General features: G+C 41.1%; 6 protein-coding genes across 6 annotated transcripts; 5 read left to right on the plus strand and 1 right to left on the minus strand.

The window, feature by feature from the left end:
* Positions 1 to 143: 143 nt before the first annotated feature.
* On the plus strand, positions 144 to 994 carry LOC108131705 (trypsin alpha-like). Its single transcript, XM_017250728.3, has one exon. The coding sequence runs from the start codon at positions 172 to 174 to the stop codon at positions 940 to 942; it is 771 nt and encodes a 256-aa protein (XP_017106217.2). The 5' UTR covers positions 144 to 171; the 3' UTR covers positions 943 to 994.
* A 998-nt stretch (positions 995 to 1,992) lies between these two features.
* LOC108131706 (trypsin delta-like) lies at positions 1,993 to 2,819 on the plus strand. The gene has a single exon (XM_043210510.2). The coding sequence runs from the start codon at positions 1,998 to 2,000 to the stop codon at positions 2,766 to 2,768; it is 771 nt and encodes a 256-aa protein (XP_043066445.1). The 5' UTR covers positions 1,993 to 1,997; the 3' UTR covers positions 2,769 to 2,819.
* Positions 2,820 to 4,358: 1,539 nt separating this feature from the next.
* Positions 4,359 to 5,340, plus strand: LOC122321167 (trypsin delta-like). Its single transcript, XM_043210617.2, has one exon. It carries the CDS (start codon positions 4,389 to 4,391, stop codon positions 5,157 to 5,159), a length of 771 nt encoding a protein of 256 aa, XP_043066552.1. The 5' UTR covers positions 4,359 to 4,388; the 3' UTR covers positions 5,160 to 5,340.
* A 1,409-nt stretch (positions 5,341 to 6,749) lies between these two features.
* Positions 6,750 to 7,731, plus strand: LOC108131448 (trypsin delta). Its single transcript, XM_043210709.2, has one exon. The coding sequence runs from the start codon at positions 6,780 to 6,782 to the stop codon at positions 7,548 to 7,550; it is 771 nt and encodes a 256-aa protein (XP_043066644.2). The 5' UTR covers positions 6,750 to 6,779; the 3' UTR covers positions 7,551 to 7,731.
* Positions 7,732 to 9,142: 1,411 nt separating this feature from the next.
* On the plus strand, positions 9,143 to 9,992 carry LOC138926143 (trypsin delta-like). Its single transcript, XM_070279013.1, has one exon. The coding sequence runs from the start codon at positions 9,171 to 9,173 to the stop codon at positions 9,939 to 9,941; it is 771 nt and encodes a 256-aa protein (XP_070135114.1). The 5' UTR covers positions 9,143 to 9,170; the 3' UTR covers positions 9,942 to 9,992.
* Positions 9,993 to 11,873: 1,881 nt separating this feature from the next.
* LOC108131669 (coiled-coil domain-containing protein 103) lies at positions 11,874 to 12,295 on the minus strand. The gene is made up of 2 exons (XM_017250667.3): positions 12,064 to 12,295; positions 11,874 to 12,007 (listed from the first exon to the last, which is right to left on the minus strand). Exons 1-2 carry the CDS (start codon positions 12,207 to 12,209, stop codon positions 11,908 to 11,910), a joined length of 246 nt encoding a protein of 81 aa, XP_017106156.1. The 5' UTR covers positions 12,210 to 12,295; the 3' UTR covers positions 11,874 to 11,907.
* Between the last annotated feature and the right edge of the window lie 45 nt (positions 12,296 to 12,340).

Here is a 12,340-nt window from a genome sequence, read left to right on the forward strand (position 1 = left end):
TTAGATAGCCACAGAAGCAATCAGTGCTTATCAGCCAGCGGCCACTCCACCGTGTTATCCACCTCTGCCACGAGGCATCTCGTTTTTGGTCACTTGATTAGGATCCCCCGAAGATAGTGGCCCGGCTATAAAAGCGCGCCCTGCCGCAGTCCAGTTCATTGGATTCGCACCATGCTGAAGTTCGTGATCTTGTTGTCGGCCGTTGCCTGCGCCCTGGGAGGCACCATCCCTGAGGGTCTCCTGCCCCAGCTGGATGGCCGTATTGTCGGAGGTACCACCACCACCATCAACAGCTTCCCCTGGCAAATCTCCCTGCAGCGCAGTGGCAGCCACTCCTGCGGTGGCTCCGTCTACTCCGCTAACATCATTGTGACCGCCGCTCACTGCCTGCAGTCCGTGTCCGCCTCCTCCCTGAAGGTCCGTGCTGGATCCTCCTACTGGAGCTCCGGTGGCTCCCTGGTCAGTGTGGCTTCCTTCCGCAACCACGAGGGCTACAACGCCAACACCATGGTCAACGACATCGCCGTCATCCGTCTGAGCTCCTCCCTGAGCTTCAGCTCCTCCATCAAGGCTATTGGCCTGGCCACCTACAACCCTGCTAACGGTGCTTCCGCCTCCGTCTCCGGCTGGGGTACCCAGTCCTACGGATCCAGCTCCATCCCCGCCCAGCTGCAGTACGTCGACCTGAAGATCGTTAGCCAGAGCAACTGCGCCTCGTCCAGCTACGGATACGGCAGCCAGATCAAGAGCACCATGATTTGCGCTTACAGCGCCAGCAAGGATGCCTGCCAGGGTGACTCTGGTGGCCCTCTGGTCTCTGGTGGTGTCCTCGTCGGTGTTGTGTCCTGGGGATACGGATGCGCCTACGCCAACTACCCCGGAGTCTACGCCGATGTGGCCGTACTCCGCTCCTGGGTGATCAGCACTGCTAACAGCATCTAAGCAATGTTGGCAACGCATTAGTGCTTTTTCAATAAATATGTATCAAAAACGATTCATAGATCTTTTTTATACTTCAGTTTTTTATTCGGGTTGTTATTTCTACAATATCGGGATATTTTTCTTCGATTTTTTTAATTTTTGTATCTTTTATAATTTAAAAAAATAAATGTTTCAAAGACTACCTTAGAAAGGTGTCCTTGGAAGACCTTAGATGTAACCTTAGAAAAACGACATACACATAAAATCGATAAAGAATTAACGAAAGGACGTCACCTTTTCTTAATATTATCGATTTACGATTTTAGCTCGATTTTTTAGGAATATTAATATATAATTATAAAATAGTTTCTTCTTTAATTATATAGTGTGTTATGGCCAAGGTCCCAACTTTAACTTGCATTAGCCATAACTCGCTTAATACTTAACGGATCGGAAAATGTTATACCTTGCCGATCATAGATATTTGAGCACTATTTTTCCCGATAAAAAACTAACCAACTGAAATTTCACCCATATTTCGCAAATTTTGAAAGGGGTGACATCATGAGTTTGGCCAAAATATGGTCAAAATTTTTATATCCCGAATTTTACAATATTTTTATGCAGATCGGTGATTTAAGGAATCCCGATTCATAGTTGTATTCATTTTTCAAATCCGTTTCGAAATAGCTTAATTATTCTCTAAGAAGCATCTGAAAATTTAATTTTTTATTCATTTCACGTAAGAGAACTTCCAATTTGTTTTTAGCACACAGTACGACATTATCCTGCAGGCGGTATTCCAAATAAAAGTTTCCTCACTGAAAGCTTAGTATTATCTTTAAATTTTTTAACAATGAACATGTTTTTGTCCATCAATTTAAATCTAAGAAAGTCCAAAGCTATCTAAGGTTGTTGGTTGCATATCTTTCCGACTCACTTCACAGGCAATCTTTGGGTTTTCCTTACACACTTGATAAAAATAATTGAAAGCTCTGATTAATTCACGGCGAATAGATAGAAAATCACCTATAAAAGGGGCGCCTGTTCCCAGTCCGGTTCATTGGATTAGCACCATGCTGAAGTTCGTGATCTTGTTGTCGGCCGTTGCCTGCGCCCTGGGGGCCACCATCCCCGAGGGTCTCCTGCCCCAGCTGGATGGCCGTATCGTCGGAGGTACCGCTACCACCATCTCCAGCTTCCCCTGGCAGATCTCCCTGCAGCGCAGTGGCAGCCACTCCTGCGGTGGCTCCATCTACTCCGCTAACATCATTGTGACCGCCGCTCACTGCCTGCAGTCCGTGTCCGCCTCCTCCCTGAAGGTCCGTGCTGGATCCACCCACTGGAACTCCGGTGGCACCCTGGTCAGTGTGTCCGCCTTCAAGAACAACGAGAACTACAACGCCAACACCATGGTCAACGACATCGCCGTCATTCGTCTGTCTTCTTCTCTGAGCTTGAGCTCCACCATCAAGGCTATTGGTCTGGCTAGCTCCGCTCCTGCCAACGGTGCTGCTGCCTCCGTCTCTGGCTGGGGTACTCAGTCCTACGGATCCAGCTCCATCCCCACTACCTTGCAGTACGTCAACGTGAACATTGTTAGCGAGTCGCAGTGCGCTTCGTCTACCTACGGATATGGCAGCCAGATCAAGAGCACCATGATCTGTGCCGCTTCCAGTGGAAAGGATGCTTGCCAGGGTGACTCTGGTGGCCCTCTGGTCTCTGGTGGAGTTCTCGTCGGTGTTGTGTCCTGGGGATACGGATGCGCTTACTCCAACTACCCCGGAGTCTACGCCGATGTTGCCGTTCTCCGCTCCTGGGTGATCAGCGCTGCTGGCAGTGTCTAAGGTTTTTGGTAATCCTTCAAGAATTTTGCAATAAATACATTTGAGAAAAGATTTTTTGATCTGGAATTTTCATGGGGCTTAACTTCCGTTTTGGCATGAAAACTTGTGGCTTGCAACTTATTTTAATTATGCGAGCTTATTAAATATGATGCGTAATAATTAAAATATTGACTGAAACATATTTTGAAAGCTTAAATTTTGGTCAAACCATGATTTATGGATGATTTATTTCGGCGAACTATCCATACCTTAAATACTTATCAAATGGAATAATGTGATGCCTATCTTAGATCTTGAAGTATTATTAGTTTTAATTAAATCCGTTTTGCCAATTGAAAAAGGGATCATTATTTAGGGTAAAAAAGCTAACAGTATAATTACTATCATTTGATCCATATTTTATTTTACTTAAATATCCAATACCTATACGATCGTCAAATGAGATACCTTCCCGATCTTAGATATTCGGGTACTATTATTCCAAATCGAAACCGGCCCAACTAAAATCTGACCCATTTTTCGAACATTTTTAAAGGGGTTTTTGGCCAAAATAGGGTCCAAATTTTTATTTCTCTATTTTCTCTATTTTTTTTTCCTTTCGATACTAAAGGGAACCCCAATTCAAAAAAGGGCATTAATTTTGCAACGTTTGATAAATTGACATTTTGGACATTTTGGTAAATTTAATTTTTTTTTCCTAAAATCTACCCAACTTTTCATACCCTTGCAGAGATTATTATTATTTTGGTCAAAACTGTGAAACGCAGTAAAGGAGACACCTCCGGCCCTATACTCCTACATCTCCGTTGATATAAGCATGTCCGTCTGTCTGTCCGACTTTTTCAAATTTCATGAAGATCGGCCTTCTATATCCTGTAGCTGCCATATAACTGAACCATCTTTGGTATTTTTGATGAAAGAAGTTTGAGACTTTTTTTAAATTTTTTATTTTAATAAATTGGTTTTATAATAAAATTCTAATAACGATTGGTCAATTATATCCGATATTTGTGATTTACATATATCCGACTGCAAGTCGGTAATAGGATAGTAGTAAATAATAGGATAGTAGATAGTAAATAGGATAGTAATATCCTATATTAACTGCAAAGGTTTATCCACTTCGGCTCCGCCTGAAGTTAGCTTTCGCTTCTAGAGTTGGTTTTTTTTTTTAATTTTTGGTATTTATATAGGATAAATAGAAACTCTGATATAAAAATTAATATATATTTTGTTTAAATCATCTAAAATTAAGGAAAGATTATCTCGTTTTATCCAAAGTCCTTTGTTCTATGATCTGAACTTGTCCTATTCCATTTTTTTTTTACAGACAGAAGGAGATTATGGAGAATGTACCAAATAAAAGTTCGCTCGCTTAAAGCTTCGCATTATCGTTAAAAATGATAATGTTTCTGTCCATCAATTTAAATTTAAGAAAGTCCAAAGCTATCTAAGGTTGTTGGTTGCATATCTTTCCAACTCACTTCACAGGCAATCTTTGGGTTTTCCTAACACACTTGATAAAAATAATTGAAAGCTCTGATTAATTCACGGCGAATAGATAGAAAATCACCTATAAAAGGGGCGCCTGTTCCCAGTCCGGTTCATTGGATTAGCACCATGCTGAAGTTCGTGATCTTGTTGTCGGCCGTTGCCTGCGCCCTGGGAGCCACCGTCCCCGAGGGTCTCCTGCCCCAGCTGGATGGCCGTATCGTTGGAGGTACCGCTACCACCATCTCCAGCTTCCCCTGGCAGATCTCCCTGCAGCGCAGTGGCAGCCACTCCTGCGGTGGCTCCATCTACTCCGCTAACATCATTGTGACCGCCGCTCACTGCCTGCAGTCCGTTTCCGCCTCCTCCCTGAAGGTCCGTGCTGGATCCACCTACTGGAACTCCGGTGGCACCCTGGTCAGTGTGTCCGCCTTCAAGAACAACGAGAACTACAACGCCAACACCATGGTCAACGACATCGCCGTCATTCGTCTGTCTTCTTCTCTGAGCTTGAGCTCCACCATCAAGGCTATTGGTCTGGCTAGCTCCGCTCCTGCCAACGGTGCTGCTGCCTCCGTCTCTGGCTGGGGTACTCAGTCCTACGGATCCAGCTCCATCCCCACTACCTTGCAGTACGTCAACGTGAACATTGTTAGCGAGTCGCAGTGCGCTTCGTCTACCTACGGATATGGCAGCCAGATCAAGAGCACCATGATCTGTGCCGCTTCCAGTGGAAAGGATGCTTGCCAGGGTGACTCTGGTGGCCCTCTGGTCTCTGGTGGAGTTCTCGTCGGTGTTGTGTCCTGGGGATACGGATGCGCTTACTCCAACTACCCCGGAGTCTACGCCGATGTTGCCGTTCTCCGCTCCTGGGTGATCAGCGCTGCTGGCAGTGTCTAAGGTTTTTGCTAATCCTTCAAGAATTTTGCAATAAATACATTTGAGAAAAGATTTTTTGATCTGGAATTTTCATGGGGCTTAACTTCCGTTTTGGCATGAAAACTTGTGGCTTGCAACTTATTTTAATTATGCGAGCTTATTAAATATGATGCGTAATAATTAAAATATTGACTGAAACATATTTTGAAAGCTTAAATTTTGGTCAAACCATGATTTATGGATGATTTATTTCGGCGAACTATCCATACCTTAAATACTTATCAAATGGAATAATGTGATGCCTATCTTAGATCTTGAAGTATTATTAGTTTTAATTAAATCCGTTTTGCCAATTGAAAAAGGGATCATTATTTAGGGTAAAAAAGCTAACAGTATAATTACTATCATTTGATCCATATTTTATTTTACTTAAATATCCAATACCTATACGATCGTCAAATGAGATACCTTCCCGATCTTAGATATTCGGGTACTATTATTCCAAATCGAAACCGGCCCAACTAAAATCTGACCCATTTTTCGAACATTTTTAAAGGGGTTTTTGGCCAAAATAGGGTCCAAATTTTTATTTCTCTATTTTCTCTATTTTTTTTTCCTTTCGATACTAAAGGGAACCCCAATTCAAAAAAGGGCATTAATTTTGCAACGTTTGATAAATTGACATTTTGGACATTTTGGTAAATTTAATTTTTTTTTCCTAAAATCTACCCAACTTTTCATACCCTTGCAGAGATTATTATTATTTTGGTCAAAACTGTGAAACGCAGTAAAGGAGACACCTCCGGCCCTATACTCCTACATCTCCGTTGATATAAGCATGTCCGTCTGTCTGTCCGACTTTTTCAAATTTCATGAAGATCGGCCTTCTATATCCTGTAGCTGCCATATAACTGAACCATCTTTGGTATTTTTGATGAAAGAAGTTTGAGACTTTTTTTAAATTTTTTATTTTAATAAATTGGTTTTATAATAAAATTCTAATAACGATTGGTCAATTATATCCGATATTTGTGATTTACATATATCCGACTGCAAGTCGGTAATAGGATAGTAGTAAATAATAGGATAGTAGATAGTAAATAGGATAGTAATATCCTATATTAACTGCAAAGGTTTATCCACTTCGGCTCCGCCTGAAGTTAGCTTTCGCTTCTAGAGTTGGTTTTTTTTTTTAATTTTTGGTATTTATATAGGATAAATAGAAACTCTGATATAAAAATTAATATATATTTTGTTTAAATCATCTAAAATTAAGGAAAGATTATCTCGTTTTATCCAAAGTCCTTTGTTCTATGATCTGAACTTGTCCTATTCCATTTTTTTTTTACAGACAGAAGGAGATTATGGAGAATGTACCAAATAAAAGTTCGCTCGCTTAAAGCTTCGCATTATCGTTAAAAATGATAATGTTTCTGTCCATCAATTTAAATTTAAGAAAGTCCAAAGCTATCTAAGGTTGTTGGTTGCATATCTTTCCAACTCACTTCACAGGCAATCTTTGGGTTTTCCTAACACACTTGATAAAAATAATTGAAAGCTCTGATTAATTCACGGCGAATAGATAGAAAATCACCTATAAAAGGGGCGCCTGTTCCCAGTCCGGTTCATTGGATTAGCACCATGCTGAAGTTCGTGATCTTGTTGTCGGCCGTTGCCTGCGCCCTGGGAGCCACCGTCCCCGAGGGTCTCCTGCCCCAGCTGGATGGCCGTATCGTTGGAGGTACCGCTACCACCATCTCCAGCTTCCCCTGGCAGATCTCCCTGCAGCGCAGTGGCAGCCACTCCTGCGGTGGCTCCATCTACTCCGCTAACATCATTGTGACCGCCGCTCACTGCCTGCAGTCCGTTTCCGCCTCCTCCCTGAAGGTCCGTGCTGGATCCACCTACTGGAACTCCGGTGGCACCCTGGTCAGTGTGTCCGCCTTCAAGAACAACGAGAACTACAACGCCAACACCATGGTCAACGACATCGCCGTCATTCGTCTGTCTTCTTCTCTGAGCTTGAGCTCCACCATCAAGGCTATTGGTCTGGCTAGCTCCGCTCCTGCCAACGGTGCTGCTGCCTCCGTCTCTGGCTGGGGTACTCAGTCCTACGGATCCAGCTCCATCCCCACTACCTTGCAGTACGTCAACGTGAACATTGTTAGCGAGTCGCAGTGCGCTTCGTCTACCTACGGATATGGCAGCCAGATCAAGAGCACCATGATCTGTGCCGCTTCCAGTGGAAAGGATGCTTGCCAGGGTGACTCTGGTGGCCCTCTGGTCTCTGGTGGAGTTCTCGTCGGTGTTGTGTCCTGGGGATACGGATGCGCTTACTCCAACTACCCCGGAGTCTACGCCGATGTTGCCGTTCTCCGCTCCTGGGTGATCAGCGCTGCTGGCAGTGTCTAAGGTTTTTGCTAATCCTTCAAGAATTTTGCAATAAATACATTTGAGAAAAGATTTTTTGATCTGGAATTTTCATGGGGCTTAACTTCCGTTTTGGCATGAAAACTTGTGGCTTGCAACTTATTTTAATTATGCGAGCTTATTAAATATGATGCGTAATAATTAAAATATTGACTGAAACATATTTTGAAAGCTTAAATTTTGGTCAAACCATGATTTATGGATGATTTATTTCGGCGAACTATCCATACCTTAAATACTTATCAAATGGAATAATGTGATGCCTATCTTAGATCTTGAAGTATTATTAGTTTTAATTAAATCCGTTTTGCCAATTGAAAAAGGGATCATTATTTAGGGTAAAAAAGCTAACAGTATAATTACTATCATTTGATCCATATTTTATTTTACTTAAATATCCAATACCTATACGATCGTCAAATGAGATACCTTCCCGATCTTAGATATTCGGGTACTATTATTCCAAATCGAAACCGGCCCAACTAAAATCTGACCCATTTTTCGAACATTTTTAAAGGGGTTTTTGGCCAAAATAGGGTCCAAATTTTTATTTCTCTATTTTCTCTATTTTTTTTTCCTTTCGATACTAAAGGGAACCCCAATTCAAAAAAGGGCATTAATTTTGCAACGTTTGATAAATTGACATTTTGGACATTTTGGTAAATTTAATTTTTTTTTCCTAAAATCTACCCAACTTTTCATACCCTTGCAGAGATTATTATTATTTTGGTCAAAACTGTGAAACGCAGTAAAGGAGACACCTCCGGCCCTATACTCCTACATCTCCGTTGATATAAGCATGTCCGTCTGTCTGTCCGACTTTTTCAAATTTCATGAAGATCGGCCTTCTATATCCTGTAGCTGCCATATAACTGAACCATCTTTGGTATTTTTGATGAAAGAAGTTTGAGACTTTTTTTAAATTTTTTATTTTAATAAATTGGTTTTATAATAAAATTCTAATAACGATTGGTCAATTATATCCGATATTTGTGATTTACATATATCCGACTGCAAGTCGGTAATAGGATAGTAGTAAATAATAGGATAGTAGATAGTAAATAGGATAGTAATATCCTATATTAACTGCAAAGGTTTATCCACTTCGGCTCCGCCTGAAGTTAGCTTTCGCTTCTAGAGTTGGTTTTTTTTTTTAATTTTTGGTATTTATATAGGATAAATAGAAACTCTGATATAAAAATTAATATATATTTTGTTTAAATCATCTAAAATTAAGGAAAGATTATCTCGTTTTATCCAAAGTCCTTTGTTCTATGATCTGAACTTGTCCTATTCCATTTTTTTTTTACAGACAGAAGGAGATTATGGAGAATGTACCAAATAAAAGTTCGCTCGCTTAAAGCTTCGCATTATCGTTAAAAATGATAATGTTTCTGTCCATCAATTTAAATTTAAGAAAGTCCAAAGCTATCTAAGGTTGTTGGTTGCATATCTTTCCAACTCACTTCACAGGCAATCTTTGGGTTTTCCTAACACACTTGATAAAAATAATTGAAAGCTCTGATTAATTCACGGCGAATAGATAGAAAATCACCTATAAAAGGGGCGCCTGTTCCCAGTCCGGTTCATTGGATTAGCACCATGCTGAAGTTCGTGATCTTGTTGTCGGCCGTTGCCTGCGCCCTGGGAGCCACCGTCCCCGAGGGTCTCCTGCCCCAGCTGGATGGCCGTATCGTTGGAGGTACCGCTACCACCATCTCCAGCTTCCCCTGGCAGATCTCCCTGCAGCGCAGTGGCAGCCACTCCTGCGGTGGCTCCATCTACTCCGCTAACATCATTGTGACCGCCGCTCACTGCCTGCAGTCCGTTTCCGCCTCCTCCCTGAAGGTCCGTGCTGGATCCACCTACTGGAACTCCGGTGGCACCCTGGTCAGTGTGTCCGCCTTCAAGAACAACGAGAACTACAACGCCAACACCATGGTCAACGACATCGCCGTCATTCGTCTGGCTTCTTCCCTGAGCTTGAGCTCCACCATCAAGGCTATTGGTCTGGCTAGCTCCGCTCCTGCCAACGGTGCTGCTGCCTCCGTCTCCGGCTGGGGTACTCAGTCGTACGGATCCAGCTCCATCCCCACTACCTTGCAGTACGTCAACGTAAACATTGTTGGCCGGACGCAGTGTGCCTCGTCCAGCTACGGATATGGAAGCGAGATCAGGTCCAGTATGATCTGTGCTGCCGCCAGTGGCAAGGATGCCTGCCAGGGTGACTCTGGTGGCCCTCTGGTCTCTGGTGGAGTGCTCGTCGGTGTTGTGTCCTGGGGATACGGATGCGCCTACTCCAACTACCCCGGAGTCTACGCCGATGTTGCCGCTCTCCGCTCCTGGGTGGTCAGCGCTGCTGGCAGTGTCTAAGACAGATGGCAAGGCCTTCAGAATTTTGCAATAAATACGATTGAAAAATGATTTCTCTTTTTTATTATTTTAAAGATATTTTTGTCACAAAGTGTTTTCAGTATGTTTTATAGAAATTCTTAAGTTAGAGTTTCAAGGGATCGGACCCATGAAATACAAGTCAAGCAGATGGTTTAAAACCGATCCCCTGCAGCCTAACACAAACAAATACATAAGTGGTGCGCTTATCGCACTGGAGAAAGGGTCGCATAGCAGGTCAGCGTGCAGTGCGTTGACAAGTAGTTTTAAATAGTTTTAAGATTCTCATGTATCGTACTTATAAGAGAACTTTACCAAATAAAATCAGTTTCCATAAGGAGCTCATTGAAGTAAGACCTATTTATTTAGGGCTCCTCTTCACATTTGGTCCTTCGAGCCGGATCCTCTGATGTTTCCCCCCAAGTGGTAAGGGACACAAAAAAATCAGTTTCCATAAGGAGCTCATTGGAGTAAGACCTATTTATTTAGGGCTCCTCTTAACAAAGGGTTTTCAGTAAGGTTGAGGATTGTATAGGTAAAAGAAAATAATTAAGTAACACCAAATAAGTATGTTGTTTTTTATAATTTCCTTATCCGTTTATCCGTTTATTTACTATACAATTATGTACATTTATATATTTACATTTACTGTACATTTATAGATGTTTTATTTGAAAAGGGTGATAGTAGGGGAAAAGGGGGATATTGTATAATTTATATTATATCCTCTATGTCATAGAGCATAGAGGACAGTCATTATTTGAAAAGTTGCATCCCTTACTATATTATTAATAGGTTAGCTGCATATTATTATCATTATTAGAAGGTTTTGAGCTATTTTATTTTGTTTGCTAGATTTTTATTTTTCTTTTTATTAAGTTAATAATATTAATTTAACTGATATAAGCCTTTCTGGTTTCTGTAGTAAAGCATTTAACATACAGACTCATAAAAACCATATATTGAAGTAAGTTTATTAATAAAAAAGGCCTTAAGCCTTCCCTAGAATGGTCTTATGACTTATAGCCGACCATTGCTCCTCAGACTATATACATATGTATGTATATTTGTTCCTGCCTGAATAGGGTTTTCCGAATCTCAAGAGCCTCTCGAAATAAACGGATAAGATTCAATCAAAACTTGTGGCTTACCACTCAATTTGTCTGATCTTTTTCTGGCACCATGCCTCAAAATTATTTCTTATCATAATCTTGACAGTACACTTGGAAAATGTTTTAACGATTTTTACCAAAAATTGTTATATATACATCCTCAAAACATTTTTTATCGAAACATATATTAGCAAACATTTAAAATTTTTATTTTAATATTTACATTTAAAAATATATTAGATCGAAATGAAAAAAAAAAAATATATATATATATACTAATTATATGATTAAAATAATTAAGCTTCAGTGACACACCATCCACGGAATATACGATTCAATATCTATTTGAACTTTAAACGATTCACTGCCAAATATTTTGTTTATAAATTAATTTAGGTATAAAGGTCGAAATAAAATTATTTATAAATATTATCAAAGATTAAGAATAAGTATTTGCTAGTCATTTTTGTGGGACTTTGGGAGTTTCCTTACGCACTTGATTAATATTAGTTGAAATTTTGGATTATCGCAGCGAATAGATTGGAAGATATACCATTTTTATTAACTGGAGTCCTGCCATTTCAGCAACGGATATGGGAGTTAAATCAGGGCCATCAGCAAGGATACCTCCTAAGGTGAGCCCACTGGCCCTCTTTCCCTGGTTTTCCCTGGTTGATTTGATTCCTGCCAATTTTGATTTGATACCTACGTCAACTATCCGTAGTCTAGGTTGATTTCTAGGATGTTTAATCTAGGTAGGTGCTCCGGATAGATGGATTTTGATCCAATAAAACGACTTAACTAATATGCAACTTTGTGGAATCTTTATTAGGTAATTATTCGCGGGCGGCGGAATTCCACAAACGGTTCTTGGTATGGGCATTGGCCTTGTCACTCCTGGTCACTGGACGCAGGTGGGCTGCATCTACTATGTCTCTAAAATTGTATCTTTCAGATTCAGTCTTTTAGAGCTCTAGTAGAAAGGAACTCACTTGAACTCCTCGTAGCTCTGGGAGCTGTAGACCGCCCTCAGTTTGGCATCGTTGCGCAGCTGGTAGATTTCTCCATCCCGGATGCTTTGAAGGCAACTTTCGCGCAGTCTTATCAATTCCTCTGGTGTTATTTTCCAGTCATCCATAATGTTTTACGGAATGATGTACTGCCTTGGGTCAGAAATTTATGTAGAATTTGGTTTGTTTTTCTACGGTTGCCTGGGTAACTGTATTCCTATGGAATAACAAGGGTTAACAAAGTGTAGTACGGCCCAAA

Source organism: Drosophila bipectinata, chromosome 2R, assembly GCF_030179905.1.
Source record: "Drosophila bipectinata strain 14024-0381.07 chromosome 2R, DbipHiC1v2, whole genome shotgun sequence".
Classification (NCBI taxonomy): domain Eukaryota; kingdom Metazoa; phylum Arthropoda; class Insecta; order Diptera; family Drosophilidae; genus Drosophila; species Drosophila bipectinata.

Coding starts and splice junctions, on each gene's coding strand:
- LOC138926143 (XM_070279013.1), top strand. CDS start 9,171: ATGCTGAAGTTCGTGATCTTGTTGTCGGCCGTTGCCTGCGCCCTGGGA.
- LOC108131448 (XM_043210709.2), top strand. CDS start 6,780: ATGCTGAAGTTCGTGATCTTGTTGTCGGCCGTTGCCTGCGCCCTGGGA.
- LOC108131706 (XM_043210510.2), top strand. CDS start 1,998: ATGCTGAAGTTCGTGATCTTGTTGTCGGCCGTTGCCTGCGCCCTGGGG.
- LOC122321167 (XM_043210617.2), top strand. CDS start 4,389: ATGCTGAAGTTCGTGATCTTGTTGTCGGCCGTTGCCTGCGCCCTGGGA.
- LOC108131669 (XM_017250667.3), bottom strand. CDS start 12,209: ATGGATGACTGGAAAATAACACCAGAGGAATTGATAAGACTGCGCGAA. Junction 12,008..12,063: donor CAGAGCTACGAGGAGTTCAA/GTGAGTTCCTTT, acceptor ATACAATTTTAG/AGACATAGTAGATGCAGCCC.
- LOC108131705 (XM_017250728.3), top strand. CDS start 172: ATGCTGAAGTTCGTGATCTTGTTGTCGGCCGTTGCCTGCGCCCTGGGA.